Source organism: Primulina huaijiensis, unplaced genomic scaffold, assembly GCF_012295235.1.
Source record: "Primulina huaijiensis isolate GDHJ02 unplaced genomic scaffold, ASM1229523v2 scaffold14171, whole genome shotgun sequence".
In the NCBI taxonomy this organism is placed as follows: Eukaryota; Viridiplantae; Streptophyta; class Magnoliopsida; order Lamiales; family Gesneriaceae; genus Primulina; species Primulina huaijiensis.
The window spans coordinates 1-16,226 of NW_027342883.1; the positions used below are offsets into that span (position 1 = coordinate 1).

The window sequence follows — 16,226 nt, forward strand, 5'->3', positions numbered from 1 at the left end:
AATCAAATTATATTGCAAATAAAATATTAGAAAATTTTGCAAAAAGGCATATAGAATCTGCATGCTCTCAATGTCCATTTTCATTGGAAAAAAACCATAAGAAAAATGACATTTTCTCGCATGGTTTTTATAACACTTGTAGAAAAGTATAAACTTGAGATATATATTGAGACACTAATTAAATATCACAATTTATTAAATTAAAAATATAAAAAAGTGTCATACTAATGTATTTGTAATATTTTTCGTCAATTCAACTAAAATAATGAAATAACGTCATTCTCATTTTCCATATCAATCCTTAAATCAGAAAATTAAAAATTCACCTAAATAAATAAATGAAACATTAATTAAGTAATGATGTGTAAAAGTGTAACTAAGAAAATTCACAAATCAAACTCATATATTTATAGATATATAGATTTGCTAACTTTTAACCCCTTGCGGATTTTGTTTAACTTTCTCTGTTTTTTTAGAATACATCTTATAGATTGTTAATTTTATATCAGAATGGATCATTTGTAAATTAATATTGATGATTAATATTTCATGGTAAATAAATTTTTTAAATAATATCAATCAAATAAATATGTGTAGTAAAACAAATATATAAATAAAATAATAAGTAATAAAAAAGTTAAAAAACTTAATTTATAATGAATGAAATAAATTATCACAATAATTCATATTATTAAAAGAATTATCTTCGTTAAAAAATTATAAGGATTATCTAATAAATTTAATACAAAAGTAGAAAGTAAATTTCCTTTTTTTAATTTATCATTAATTTCTCTGTCTAGTTGAAATAAATCAAATTAATCAAATTATACGACAATAAAATATAAAAAAAATTGCAAAAGAGCATATAGAATCTAAATGATCTCAACCATAAAGAATGACATAATTTATCATTAATTTCTCTGTCTAGTTGAAATAAATCAAACTAATCAAATTATACAACAGATAAAATATAAAAAATAATTTGCAAAAGAGCATATAGAATCTAAATGGTCTCAATGTCCATTTTCATTGGAAAAATACCATAAAAAATGACATAATTTATCATTAATTTCTCTGTTTAGTTGAAATAAATAAAACTAATCAAATTATACGACTAATAAAATATAAGAAAAATTTGCAAAAGAACATATAGAATCTACATGGTCTCAATTCCTATTTTCATTGAAAAAGTACCATAAAAAATGACATTTTCTGACATGTTTTCAATGACGCTTGTAGAAAAGTGTAAGTTTGATATGTGTATTAAGACATTAATTAAATATCACAATTTATGAAATTAAAAATAAAATAAAGTATCATATTAATGTGTTTGTAATATTTGTGGTTGATTCAACTAAAATAATGAAATAAAGTTATTTTTATTTTCAATATCAATCTTTATATCAGAAAATTGAAAAGTCACCTAAATAAATAAATAAAACATTAATGAAGTAATGGTGAATGAAAGAGTAACTAAGTAAATTAACAATTCAAACTCATATTTCACTTAAATAAATAAATAAATAAAACATTAATGAAGTAATGGTGAGTGAAAGGGTAACTAAGTAAAACATTAATGAAGTTATAATGAGTGAAAAGATAACTAAGTAAAATCACAATTGGAACTCATATATTTAGAGATAGTATAGATAAACATTGGGGTCCCCGTGTATTCTACTAAAAATCACATGGCAAGTTTTCATTTACATGAAGAAAATGATACAAAATGTACAGCATACATTCACATGCAGAAAATGATACAAAATCAACAACAAAAGCTTCAAGTTATCGCCCCCAAAAAGTGTCCGACTTGGTTAAATAGATGAGTATTTAATCAGTGATCAAGAGTTTGATATTCTCAATCAACACCTTCTCAGACGATCTTGTTACACAAAACTTGTCCAATTTATTTCATCAAACGCTCACAAGTAGTGCACTGAGTTACTCAAAAACATGTAGTGTGCAGGTTAGGATTTTAAAAAATACTTAAAAATAAACAATTTTTTTAAAAATGAAAAAAAATACACAGCATATTTTGAGTTGATCACTGCAATCCCTATATGGGTAGGATGGAATGAACCGGCTTCACCATGATTTACTTGATTAACGTAATATATAAGTTATTGCGTTAGTCTGAAAATTTACCCAGTGCACACCCAATATCAACGACTGCGGGTTCCTATATCGTAAAATAAAAAATAAAAATAAAAATTCATGTTCTTAGGCCGAATATTCTACTACACCTGTGTCCTCTACAATAATGACCAAATAGGACAGCATGCTACGCCATACAAAGTTTTACAAAATTGACCATTTGAAAAAAATGGAGAGTGTTAATACAAGAATATAAACTAAACTCTCTTTTAGAAAACTAATAGCATTTCACAGCAAACAGGGCAGTAAACTCACAAGAGTTGCCTCAGGTGAAATGATAGCAATACATCAAAATCGGATGTTGTATCTATAAGAATGTGGAGAACAGAACTCATTCAATGAAAATTTTGTTTTTCACAGGTGGAAGCAATTTGCCCGACTGTTTCATCTCATACGACAGGTCAATTTCCATCAATCGATGGTTCTCTTTGGATCGATACATTGAAAACTGGACTACCAAATCATCCCCTTGTTGAACACGTGGAGGAGGATGCAGAAGGAACACCTAAAGAATGCAAAAAGTGACTGAAGAATGCTTCAAGAAATGGACAGAAGAGTAAGAAGAGTGAGAGAGGTAAAAAGGAAACATCTGCTGAGACTTTTCTGAATCAACGACTAGAACACGTTACTAAACTTTCTAGCATTTCTTCGTGGCTCTTCAAATTTCTCAAACGAAGCAATAAACTTAAACAGTAACTTAATTTGCTATTGCTCAAGAAAAATATTAGGCTAGACCATGGAAACAAATTTGAAGTGCACCAATTCAACGTGGTATATCAGTGATTAAGCGACTCCTTTTTAAATCAAAATCAAAACAAAGTAAAAGCATCAGTTACAGATGCATAGACAGCCTCAACAGCTTGGCCTCGAAAGAAGCCCAGCTTTTTGGTATTTCACACACAATTAACTGTCATAAGATTTGTTGACCCTCTTTTGGTTCAAGAATTAAAAGAACGAGAATCCATTTAAAGAAAATTGAACCTCGTAGTCACCTATAAGCCTATAACCCAACTCTCTATTAATATGCTTAAGCTTGTCCTCTTATTGACAACAGAATTTCTCGTTTGCATAAAGCAAAAAAATAAGTATGGATGCTACCAACCTGCTGGCCCCAATGTGTATCAAAATCTTCATTTGGGGCAGTTGTCAACTCAATTTCCTGTTGAGCTGGATTTGTATTGCTACCCTGAATCGATCATTAAAGTTAAGAAAGCAATATTTAAGAGATATTCTGAATGTTTAACATCACAAATGTGAAAACTCACCCGGAAATGGACATCAAACCATCCAGCAAAACCACATAATCTTGAATTTTCTGCTGTGATGGATGACAAAAAGCTTGCACGAACAGCACATATATCATTTACAGTGGCTTTCAAGCAATCGATCTCCTTAATAACCACAGTTGTTCCGATAATTTGATTTGGATGAAGATTTTTCCAAGTCGATGTCTACAGAAGCATGAATGTTTGTTTAGACGGAGGAACAGATCTTTGACACGGTCATAATCACTAAAAGCACAAAAAAAATGTCAGAAAAAGGAAAAAATTATAATAGCGCACACAAAAAATTTGAATCCCTACCAACAGGAAACATTAGATCTCCAGATTTCTCCCCCACCCCCACCCCCACCCCCACCCCCCCTCTCCCCCCAACAACACTTTTCTAGATCTTACAAGTGGCAAGAAACAAATGTGGTAAAGAGAAGAACAGGCTATGTTTATAAAGACTAGTTGCCCCAACCTCCAAATAGTATTTCCTTTGTTCTTCAGTAAATGGCTTTGTCAAAACACCCATATCCACGCCGTAACAACTTTTAGTCTCATTAACAAAGCAATGCCAATCATCCATGGTTTCTTCATAATCTTTCATTTTCTGATCTACTAAACCAGACCTGATAGGTGCCATCCACATTCGAGCATGACTTGGATACCTGCAAAACAGAAGTGTGATAAGTCATCTATTAACAAACAACATATCACACATCGTTAGTATGGCACTGTGAAACAAAAAATGTCACTGAGTTTTAAGAGCAGATTTATCATTAATTCCTACTTATATTATAATCTTGCTACCTTATTTTTTTTCATTCTTCAAAATTATATTTTTTGTGGATAAGATAACTAAAAGAGGTATGAAAAAATTGTCATTTGATCGATCACAGGTCACATGCACAAGGAGACAAATTATGGACAACATCTACATTCAAGAATTAGAGTTTACTGAAAGTTTAAACAATCCAAGAAAGAAAGAATTAAACTCTCGGAAAGAATTAAATGAAAATATAGAACTGATAAAGACATCATCAACTATGAGACAAGCAGCTCTATAATTCATGGTCCAATCCAAGGGTGTGAAAGGAAAATTGATTAGACCATTCAGGTCTTCAAAGAGCGATCCAACAATACAGTGCTTTGTAATTTGAAGATTTTACATAATAACTCAGTTGAGCTTTCAAAAGTCTCATTTCCATTCAAGCCAGTCAGTCTTATTTGTGTTGATGAACAAAAGAGATTTGATTCACTGAGGCTGTCACTCAATAACATGATGTTTTCTTGTCCGAACAAACTGCAAGCACTCAATTTCATTGCCGTTAAAGAAACAACATGAATAGAAGCATTGATTTCAATGTAACAGATCACGATAGAGTTTTCCTAAATATACTATGTCAATTTCATCTTGTTCATCAAGACAGCAAGCGACAGTCGACATTCTTTCCCTTGATCATGCCTAAGGAAATTTGACACACAAGCCTGCCCTATTCAGCAACCAATGAGAAAAGAAAAATACAAATGCATTGATGGCCAGCAAGCCAACATAGCAAGCTTTTTAACTTTAAAAGACCTTCGATACAATATAATGTCTCTATATCTCACCAATGTTGTTAGATTGACTAAAGAATGAATCATTGTACCAACCTCACTCTTCTTCGGGGCATCTAGAACAGAGCCCTAAATCTCCCTCAGGCTGCAGATTTTTATTTTCTAAGCTAAGAGAAAACCCAGGAGCAGTAATGTGGGTTGGTAGCGAGAGAACAATATCATAAAAATGGAAGAAAAGATGTTTGAAAGCTTTATATGAAGAAGTAGCGGCGGGAGTGAAAGATGTCAAAATATTTCTGTCGTGGTAGCCCCACCACAATCATCCTTACTGTTGTAAGCTATTGAGTATTGGACATGTTAAGAAATTATGTAAAGAAGGACCCAATGTTAAGTTTGTATATTCTAGAAGGCCCAAAAGAGATGGTCACGAGGGGGAGGGGGAAGGGAATTAAAAGAGAAAGAGGGCTAGGGAGTTAAATATTCAGAAATCATATTGAGTCTTGTACTAGCTTGTGCTAGGGGTCCTCTACAGAGATATTCTCTAGGGAAAGTTAATTTAACACTTCATATTTCATTGCTCATTCCATCTTTGATTTCCTTATCTCATCTATCTTGTTATCCTATATTTCGATCTGTAATTCCAATTTATAGAATCAGTAAATTGAACATCAATAGACTACTCCTCCACTTTTTGATCGAGGGTATCTACTCTATTCTTTCTTTCATTGTTTCTCACTTATTTATTACTACTTTCTTTTATTAAAATTTATTTTCTTTGAATATATCTAGTTATCCACCATTGTTTTTCTCCCATTTTCGCACTCAACATGTTCCATGCCATTTAACTGTTCTTCACTCACTTCAAATTTTAGTTTGGTCCAAATGTTTTCTCCATCTGCTTTCAACTTGTCAAAATCACCAACTCCTACAATTTCTCACAAAAAAACGACTGGCAGCAATCCTTTCACATGAGCCTCTACAGAACACATTCTTTAGACCAGGTGCCAGGCATTGTTTGAGTAAAACTAATCAGTGGCTACACTTTAATGCTACTACATCCAGATTTTAATTTAAATAAGTATGACACAACAACACTGGGCATGCACTCTACTTGAGATATAATCCCAAAATTCCGCTAAAATGTTGCTGAAACTTTATTTTGAGAAGAAAATGTATGGAATGCAAAGAAAGATTCTGAAGGTTATGATTATCTGGTGTCATTCCAAGGCTTTCGTGAGAACAAACACATTTATCTATTGCATATAAGATACACAATTCAAGGCTACTGTTAAAGGTCATAAAATATAAAACGAACTATAAATATAGAAACCTGAATGCTGAAAGGTAGAGTAGAAATGAAAATGTAAATTAGCAAAATTACTCACATGACTCCATTTGTCTTAAGCCAGCGATCCCGAGCGCAAATTACAGAGTCAAACATTGATTCCCTCAGAAGGAAGTATCCCATCCATTCTGAAATAATAACATCAACTGACCAAAGGCAAATGTCAGGTGCAATGTAAAAATATCAAAAAGCTGAGAGAAAGGGATCCATATACTGGAACAAAACAAAATGGAAACAAAAAAACAGACGATGATGATGGATGCAAGACCAAACCTTTTTCTGGAAGATTCACATCTTCAATTGATCCCTCAATCACTTCAACAACATTGTGAAGATTGTTTGCTTCAACAAGTTTACGTGCATGCTCTGCCATCTTGGTGGCTTCCACAGCGTAAACTTTCTTTGCCCCCGCCTGTGCAGACCATATAGCTAGAATACCGCTCCCCGCTCCAACATCTAGAACGGTCTAGGACATGTTCAAACCAACTCTATCAAACTTAAGAGGGAAAATAACAGCTCGCTCCAGATTCTTCAAACTTTTCTGTTTCCCGATCCAAATTTTTTGCGTGTATTTCTAGCATGCGAGACGCATAATAGCAAACCTGATTTCTCTCCCTAAGTCTATAACATAGTTATACCGAGAAAGTATGGAAAAAGATAACACGAACAGAAAAGGAACACATGAATGATCCGGAATGAGATTTGGAAAAACATGGAACAATCAACAAAGAAAAATTAACCCGCAACATCCTCATATCCAAAACACATCTCCATATAAGAATAAAAACCATACCAATAAACAGCAGCAGCTCAAATACATCCTCAAATTAGCGAATCAATATTCATCGTTTATAACCAAAAACAAAATCTATGAAATCTACCTTCTCAAAGAAATGGTGCTTGTTTTGGAACACGGCGTTGAAGTAAGCATCCATACGAACTCGATCACAGAGCATTTCCTTCTGGTGGTAGAGAAAGCCGTAGGTGCAAAAGTAGTTTGCGAAATCAACCCCCTTGTCTACGACGGCGGTTCGGCTAGTGCTACCCATCGCTCCGCCCCACTCTCCTTTCAAGCAAAAGCAGTTTCTGCAGAGAAGTTGGTATGCTAGGGCAAAGGAAAGCACTGACGAGTGAGTGTTTATACCCGCGTGGAACCTCAAGTTTAGATTTTTGTATCCAACGGTGAAAATAATGTAATTCGGGTCGTACGAAGTAATTATGGATCCGTAAATTATTATAAACTCACTTGAAATCACAAGAAATTTGTAATTTGTGATTTAATGTTGCATTTGGACCGTAGGATTTGGATTTAATGATTATTTGAAATATGAATTTGAAATTACTATTAATGGTAAACTTAAAATCCAACTCAAATACCCAACAAATATCTAATTGAAATTTCAAGTTCGTTGTAATGATTTTGTCAAATATACTAATAGATTTGAAATTTTTATATGCTCAAATACATTCATCCAAATACAACTTAAATATACTTTCATCAGTCTAATTTAATGAAAACAAAATTGAATTATAATTAATAATCATTCCATCAAATTTACAATAGAGTTACGTCAACTTACTGCATTTTTTTTTTCATTTGAATAACTCAACCCTAACCCTTGGCAATGGATTACACCTAAATGTTGATCCCTAGTTCATAATGGATGGAGCCACATATTTTTCACAAGGATGATGAAAGAATAACATAGCTCAAAACATTGGAATAATATCTCAAGAGGTCGAACTATTAAATTTCAAGACCGTGAAAAATCAAGAGATTGATTTTAGTTGTTGAAATTTTGGTGTACATGGTTACTCCGATGGTATTGATTTCAGGGCTTCTAGGAATATATTTTTTTAGTGTAAGATTTGAAGTAAAAGGATTGGAGATGAATGTTATATTTGGTGCAGAAACTGCACTATTTTGGTGCAGAAACTGCACCAAAATAGATTTATGGGTTGGAGATGACCTTAGATCCGACCTAGAATCTTTGTTGGAATGATTACATTGCTATCATTGCCATGCAAGAGAAATTGAAAAAGACGATTAATTATGGACAACTGCGTTTGGTTGGAGGATAAAATAAACTAATGATTAGTATGTAAATGATAAAGAAAATAATTGTCGTAAAAATGTAATATATTATGTGAAATAATATTATGTTTGGTAAGAATTTTAAGTGTAGAATAATTTTGAATTTTTTGATGAAAGGACAAAATTGCCATTTCTTCTTTTTTTCTTCTTCCACTCCGACGACGACGGTCCGACGGCCGAGGTGGTGGTCCGGCGGCGGCGGCGGCGACGACGACGACCGAGATGGTTCGACAGCGGTGAAGGAGGAAGGGTAAAATTAGAAAGAGAGTAGGAATAGAGGAAGGATTAATAATCCTACGGACTGCGGAGGAAGGGGTATTATTTAATCATACATAATACAACCTAATCATTTATAGGAAGGATTGAGTTGGTTAAATAAAAATCATACCAAACGCAGGATAAAGTGCGATAAAATAATCTATCATACTTAATCACCCAAACCAAACGCAGCCTTAAAGTAGCTGTTATGTTACGATATCCCTGTTAAAATTCAAAAAATCAAAGGTTGAAGTCAGCCGAATACCTGTGGTTCGAAGTAATTCACATACCGGCAGAACTATCAAAGTTACAGAAGCACATTAATTCACATACCGGCAGAACTATCAAAGTTACAGAAGCACATTTAGGAAAAATACCCATCCATCTAGTAAAATATAAATGTCCAAACCAGGGAAAAAAACTAATCGAATCTTGCGTGTACTGAGACACATCTCTAGTTCATCAAAATCAACTTTTGTTTGAAACAACAAAGAATAATCAATCCAACACAACCAGAAAGAACTTAAATAACATGAAGCCAAGCTAAAAGACGTAGAAAAACAGTTAATTACAATGACTTTAAGTTCTTTGCATCTCTCTCCCAATGAAGGGAAAAAACCCAAACTTAGGAAACTGTATAATATACTGATAGGATTCACAGGAGGATGATTAATGACCAACAAAGAACAGATCATTTATATTCTACGAGAAAGCCAGCGACAAAGACATGGCACTAAACACTCCCTGTTGGGTGCTGACTCATGCTCCCGATTCTGTCAGCATGTTTAGGCCTCCACTCAGTCCTTCCCTTGATGACTTCACCTCCACCCTCTAATCGCAGCAAATGCTGGCACTCGACAAAACCAGGGTGTGCCAGATCACCAATGCCCTTATCCAGTACAGAACAGAGAGACTCCAGCACGCTGTCCCTTGTGCATTCCCTCCGGTATTCTAGAGTTATACCAGCGAGCTCATGAGTCTCCACGACCGGCAATGGTGCACTCTACGATGAAAAAAAATGCAACGAATGCGATTAATTTGAGACATTGAGACAAGTACAGTGGACCAAACATTAATCTTTTATAAGGTGTGGTCAATGACAAAATGATAAAGAGAAACAAAAAGCTAGAACTCCGGACAGATTGCACACGGACGCTCACTTCATTGCAGAAACAATCTTCACTAGGAACACGATAGAGTTTGAGGAAAATTCATACAGTTTCCAAATCAAAGAAAAAAATTCACAGTGAACTAAAATTGGAGAAGGGAAGGGGAAAAGGAACAGGCTGCAACATGTTCGTGATAAAATGTGTACTTTCCATGTACTTGAAGCAACAAAATGAAAGAGAGTAAGTCGAAGTAACAAAGGAGTGAGATAAAATGTTCACCTCAAGAATCCAGCCAACATATTTGACATTATTCACGTGTTGGTTCACATCTAAATCAGTCCATCTTGGCTGCAAGCAAGTGATAGATTTTAAAGGAAGGTAAACAGAAGGGAACCTGTGGTGATACTTGTACACCAACTAGTTTTTGAAAACAAAATAGTTCGCTGCTTACAGTTAAACCAGTACGGATATAATCTGCAGTTGTATCATCAAGTTTTGGTAGCTTCCTAGTTTCCTGGTCCACCACGGGAGGAGAATCCACAAAATAGCCACCTATTTCATCCCGAACCTCATCTGGAATTTTAGCTAGTCTCCGGGTCTCTTTATTCATCATCACCCATTGACTGATGCCATGCAACAGGAAGACAAATATTTTCAGTTAATTAAACTTGAAAACCTGGTTGGAAAAAATCAACCTTTAATTCAAATAATTCAGAACATGATTGAAGCTTTGAAGTATAATGATAGTCATTTTCCAGTCATCACCCACATGCGCAAGTTAAAATAGTTATTTGGTAAAGTTTTACATTTTATTGAATGGTAAAGTACATAGCACTGACAAAATACAAAGGAAACAACAGAGTGACAGACATCAAAAGATCAATAAAAAAATCTGACTGACTGGTAGGATAAGTGCTAAAGTAATCTAGCAAATCCAAACCTGGAAGCTCTTGTTAAGATATCTCCGGTGCCGCGATCACGTATAAGCCAGTCTCTGCGCATGCCATTCTTCCCAGAAGCAGCTACCCAAGTATCTACCTGAATAACATCACCCCTGCAAGATAAACATGTAACTTACAACACAATATCTTTCGAGTCTATCCACCACATGATCGCAAGGTTTAATAAAACTAGAAAAACAACCCCTCTGCTAGGCGATACAGTAAATTATCAGTAAAAACTTACCAAGTAGGATAACGATCCACGAGAACCTGCATTTTAGCAACCACCCAAATTAAATTTCTTTTGCACATCTCAGGAGTTGAACCAAAGCCATCATTGAGCAGTCCTGCAGTCTTTACATGATTAAGAGCTGTTTCCTACACAAAAAAGTTCAGAGTTTGTCAAACAGGAGACTTTCAGCTTTCAGTATTCCCAACTAATGAAAAGATAACAGGCATGTAAATGCATCTCAATAAAGAAATGCTCTTGTACCTGCAAATGATTCATCAACGTCTCTACAGAGACAGTCCGATCAGCACCTATCTCATATGACCTGATACTGAAGTTTTGACGAAATATCAAACCGTTCTGCATGATGCTCCCTAAACCAAAGGGATCATCAATCACATCTAAACGTTTCGGTTTCCAATCAAGCATCATCCATTGCTTCTCTGCTGCCAGAAATATTGTGGTGATGGCAGCAAGGAGCATGCTCCAATCAGGTAATTGGTTGATAAAAGTCCTTGGAGGAGGGGATGATGTCACCTCGTCTTCAATCTTAAGACCATCCATTACTCCAACCCTTGTCCCATTAACCCTGGGTTGGGCTTGTGCATTGGCCTTAACTTGTAAACGTCCCGAAGATGTGGATTTTGACTTAACACCATTCCCAAATGCATCAATACTTGAAGCAATGTTTCCTTCATTCTTTCCCGTTGCTTTTCTAAATGAATCAGAAGCTGGAGAAGCTACTGAGAAAAAGGCAGATGTTGCAGCAGTCGTCACCATGGTACCGTTAGTAGAATCTTTCAGGATAAGCTATGACAGGATAACAGATTATAAATTGTCGGCAAATTGTTAACCACGAGGTTATCCCCAAAATTAGTCCAAAAGAGATGTGTAAACTCTGCATATCAATTGAGATTTACGATAAGAATCTATAGACATTCACCTCATATAGACTGATAAAAAAAACTTATAATTTTTAGTAACCCGAAAGCCTTAAGCCTGTACACTAAGAATTAAGAAGGAACAAGAATAATTGTGGATATTTACCGTGCAAATTTCAGGCTGAAACCATACAGAATAAAAATAAAGGAAAGGCAATGAGAAAAGGCCAAAGAAAAAGAAATGGTAAAACATTATTTTCGTCCTGGCAAAGAGATAATTTCAAGCAATTCACATAAGCACATACAAGTGATATGGTACGAAATCTGAATTTTCCAAGCTATAAAACTTCTTCACGACAAGCTTTTAATGGCTATCCTTCGAAGCTCAAAGGCGGAAAAAGAAAAAACACTCTCGTGCCAAAACAAAATCAGACCCAGAAATTTAAAACACCAATTCAGATATAGACATCAAAAAACAGGATTACAAAAAAAAAAAAAACCTCTAAAAAGGACCAAAGCCGAGACGATACAAAGACAGATCTGGGAATCCAAAAACTAAACAAAACCGCCGTAGTTACCCCCAAATTCAAATTCAAAATATGGACTAATACCCTTCCTTGTCAATTTTATCCCGCCATTTTCCAAATGCAAATCCGACAATCAAAAAGATTAAAAATTGCAAACATTCAATCAACAATGGCCACGAAAAACCCCACCTTCCCAATGTAAAAGATCTGAGACAAAAACAAGTGAATCGAACGTACATCGATGAAAGCCGGGAAGAGAAACCACCACAATCTGATCGGCCAACCCTTGAACTTCGATTTTCTTCTAGGGCTTGCAATCGTCGAAGGTCCGTCTGCCCCTCCCCACCTTTGATTTTTCCGACAGAATCTTCCAATAAAAAAAGTTCCCTGGAAGATTCTATCTGAATTTTCTTGAGGTTTTTGGGAAAAAAAGGCTGGAAATTCTCAAAGAAAAGAGAGAGGGGAAAGGGACAGGTGATCAGTGAGTGGTGGGCATTTGGCGCATTCGCTGTCCCGCATTTCGCTCCTCTTTAATAGTAACGAAGAAGTGCCCAAATTGCTAACCTGGCACTCCCAAAGTTTACGACCTTTGTTTGTTCACCGTTTAATCCCCCATTTTCAAAATTAATTTATCAATTAGGTCAACTAAATTAACGAGATGGGTGTCGTCATCGAATTGGCTTCCAATTTCACATGATTTTTATTTTTATTTATGAAATTGGTTCACTGGAATATATTTTGATTAAAAGAAATAATTTTATTTTTATGTATGGATAAGACAAGATTATCCAATTATTAACTATACCTAACACTTTGAAAATTTATTTCTTTATCTCACGTTAATCACGGTCGAAATGTTTACCAATCAATATGATAAAAATATGTTGTTTATTCAAATTTTTTGTTTATTGAAAATAATATATCAAGATCTGAAATTTAAAATAAGATATTATATATGTTATTCAATTGTAATAAACTCATTTTTAAATTATTGATATCAAAATCTAAGAATATTTACATAATTTATTTTACAATCGAATGATGAGGATTTGATGTCCGAGAGGTATGTATACAAAATTGACGTAAAACATTATATCTATATATTATTTAGAAACAAAATTAGAAATCCGTTTAGCAAAATTGTGTAGGGTGTTCGAGATTGAATCAAAATGCGATTTGTCATGACAAATATCATAGGGGTTTAGAGGGTTTAAGAAAATTTATCATGGTATGTTCATATTACGAATTAAATTTCATATTTTAGCATTTTTTTTTCTTTATTTTTACGACGTTCAGTCAACAAAAAGTGTAAAAAAAATTTTTTAAGACTAATGTGCATATTGAGATAAAATATATTTTTCGAAATAAATTGCATGTATGTCCATGTTTGAATAATTTTTTTTCTCAATTAGTTGCATAGAAGAGTTATTTTTTTTATTACAACATACGTGAGGACGAGATATAGAGGAGTTATGATTATATGAACATATGACGTTGCTGACATGTACATGATGCTTGTACGCTAGTTATTCCCAGTGACACAATTTTGACTTTAGATTTTTTTATTATTCCTAGTGGTACAATTTTGACTTGAGAATTTTTTTAATAAAAAAATTCTTTTTATTTATTTATTAATTTGCCAATAAACAAAATTAAACATGGAACTTCGGACCCATTTCAACCAACTAGCTACTCTCTCATTTGGAGCCTCGCCAGGCGCCATGGTGTCGCCGACTGATTCATCGACTCAGCTAGTCTGCCTAAAAAAAATCAAAACCACTCTCTGAATTCTTGCAAATTTGTTTATTTTAATCGGATGTCTTTGTTTGTTATCAAAGGAACGCCATTAGGAAACAAAACAAAGGTCCTCCGTTCAAATTCTTGGCTCCTCTAATCTATACTCCTGTTCTTCCTCTCAGTAAGTCATTATCCTCTCCGTGTGAGTTTTTTTCGAATTGGGTCGAATTTGCGTTCACGATACTCCGGGATTTAATGCATTTTGGGGGTGCTACGATTGTATCGTTTGTATTAAAGTCAAGCTTAATTTTTTTAGTTTCTTTTGCATGGGGCGACTACATTTTGGGCCTTGTTTGCCCCTGCCCGTACCCTGATTTTGCATCTCCTAATGTTTGGTTTGTGTAAATCTTTGTATGTTACTTGCCTAACAGTTCGGCAAACCCGTTTTGAGGGATCGGTTGTTTACAACAGTCTTGGTTGGTGCCTTTGCTCATGGGTTCTATTTGGTGTATCCTTTGTCTATATGTTTTTATGTTTATCATGTTAGAATTTTTCTCAAAACATGTTTCTAACACATTTATAAACATAATAAACAATATGCTGAAGCAGATCGAGCTTTACCTCGGTCCATTGAATAATTTGTAATTTCTCTGTTTTTTCTACTAGTGATGTCTTCCAAATACTCTAACATTCTCTGTAGATGTGTATTTTTTTCTTATGAGGTGTGTGTTTAAGAACCTCAATCATCGGTATACAGGCCTCTCATATCATCAATGAGTGATTGCGGGAGTTTTATTGTCAAAAGAAGAGGCGCATGCGCGTCTCAGTTTTCTAAAGTTGAGGCGGTGCATGTACCGTTTTTAAAAATTGTATGCTATGACCGTCGTCATTTTCTATATGTTTTTTCTTCCTTTGATATGAGCCATTTTTTCTTACATATCTATTATTAGTTCATTGTTACGAGGGTCATGGTTTCTATCCATGCTTAATTTTATAAGAATGAAACTCACTAGTAACGTAGAATATGAAAATAAAAGATATTTTAATATTTTCTTGGTGAGATGCCTTCCAAGAAAAGAATTGGGCATGGGAAAATTATACAATTTAAGTTATGGAGTTCAAATAGGTGTTACTCGTTGCCTCGTCTGCACGCCATCTTCGCGTCATAGGCGCGTTTAGATGGTGTGGAATTTCGAGCATTGTATTAGGGAAGGGAGAATGCTATTAACCAAATGAAGATGTAAAGCATGAGCTGACTACCACTAAAAAACTTCTAAAAGACTTCTAAAAGTCCTTCATGGTTAAACCAGGGTGGGGGACATGTTCAATTGGGTTCTCAGCTGTTATCTTACCTTCATGTGGATGGAGTCTTGTTACAGGAAATGAAATTCATTAAGGAATATAAAATGTAAAAACAAGATTGAAGGATTAGATGTCCTTCTAACTGGTGTTACAATAACATAGGGTGCTTATTGAATCATCGACCTTCGTCATACTCTTGATGTCACCTGAAAGCAGGCACATAACTATCTTTACTTGTTGTTCTATGATTGTTACTTGGATATGATATATCAAATCATGATTTTATTTTGTCGGGCATCATCTAAGCCATTGCTTTGCCAACCAAATTGACCTAACCATGTGCAATTACACTAATCAAACCTCTCATTTATTGAGATACAATTATTGAATTTATCAGGTGCTAAAAAATGTAGATCTCAAGTTTGAATCTTTCTGTATAAGGTTGGTGTTATGCATCGAAAAATAGATGAGATGCTTTGATTGAATTAACAGTTGATCTTGTGCTTAATATGCTTTTGTTCAGAAACTTAGATGATTGTGAATGTTTTGTTCCTTAATGAAAACAGGAGGATATCCATTTAATCAATAGATGTTGCTGATGCATCATTGATAGTGACAAGAATCAACAGAAAGAGACTTGAATTGATCCCTAAATTCAATAAAACATGTTGCAATAAATTCTGATTAAATCCTGCCTAATTATATCAATTATTCAAGTGATAATTATTAGGATCCAGGTTGCATTTGGATGGCTTTGGTACACTGAGATTTCAATATCATTCCCTGTAAATTTAAACTCTCGTATAAGATATTATAATGGTTTTTT

General features: G+C 34.2%; 2 protein-coding genes across 6 annotated transcripts; both read right to left on the reverse strand.

Moving 5' to 3' along the window:
* Window positions 1-2,162: 2,162 nt before the first annotated feature.
* On the reverse strand, window positions 2,163-7,451 carry LOC140965756 (protein arginine N-methyltransferase PRMT10-like). 2 transcript variants are annotated; one of them, XM_073425923.1, is made up of 7 exons: window positions 7,203-7,451; window positions 6,595-6,787; window positions 6,362-6,467; window positions 3,898-4,087; window positions 3,420-3,605; window positions 3,257-3,340; window positions 2,163-2,659 (listed from the first exon to the last, which is right to left on the reverse strand). In XM_073425923.1, exons 1-7 carry the CDS (start codon window positions 7,368-7,370, stop codon window positions 2,486-2,488), a joined length of 1,101 nt encoding a protein of 366 aa, XP_073282024.1. In that variant the 5' UTR covers window positions 7,371-7,451; the 3' UTR covers window positions 2,163-2,485. The 2 variants fall into 2 exon arrangements, with proteins under 2 accessions (XP_073282024.1, XP_073282025.1); XM_073425924.1 differs by having other exon boundaries at window positions 6,595-6,777; window positions 7,203-7,343.
* A 1,681-nt stretch (window positions 7,452-9,132) lies between these two features.
* Window positions 9,133-12,918, reverse strand: LOC140965751 (palmitoyl-acyl carrier protein thioesterase, chloroplastic-like). 4 transcript variants are annotated; one of them, XM_073425915.1, is made up of 7 exons: window positions 12,624-12,918; window positions 11,218-11,763; window positions 10,969-11,102; window positions 10,724-10,837; window positions 10,235-10,406; window positions 10,063-10,131; window positions 9,133-9,677 (listed from the first exon to the last, which is right to left on the reverse strand). In XM_073425915.1, exons 2-7 carry the CDS (start codon window positions 11,731-11,733, stop codon window positions 9,408-9,410), a joined length of 1,275 nt encoding a protein of 424 aa, XP_073282016.1. In that variant the 5' UTR covers window positions 11,734-11,763; window positions 12,624-12,918; the 3' UTR covers window positions 9,133-9,407. The 4 variants fall into 4 exon arrangements, with proteins under 4 accessions (XP_073282016.1, XP_073282015.1, XP_073282013.1 ...); XM_073425914.1 differs by having other exon boundaries at window positions 12,599-12,918; XM_073425912.1 differs by having other exon boundaries at window positions 11,218-11,851; window positions 12,599-12,916.
* Window positions 12,919-16,226: the final 3,308 nt, after the last annotated feature.

Coding starts and splice junctions, on each gene's coding strand:
- LOC140965756 (XM_073425923.1), bottom strand. CDS start 7,370: ATGGGTAGCACTAGCCGAACCGCCGTCGTAGACAAGGGGGTTGATTTC. Junction 6,788..7,202: donor AGCACCATTTCTTTGAGAAG/GTAGATTTCATA, acceptor AACATGTCCTAG/ACCGTTCTAGATGTTGGAGC. Junction 2,660..3,256: donor ATACACATTGGGGCCAGCAG/GTTGGTAGCATC, acceptor TGCATTCTTTAG/GTGTTCCTTCTGCATCCTCC.
- LOC140965751 (XM_073425915.1), bottom strand. CDS start 11,733: ATGGTGACGACTGCTGCAACATCTGCCTTTTTCTCAGTAGCTTCTCCA. Junction 10,838..10,968: donor GTGGATCGTTATCCTACTTG/GTAAGTTTTTAC, acceptor TTTATCTTGCAG/GGGTGATGTTATTCAGGTAG. Junction 10,132..10,234: donor ATATCCGTACTGGTTTAACT/GTAAGCAGCGAA, acceptor ACTTGCTTGCAG/CCAAGATGGACTGATTTAGA.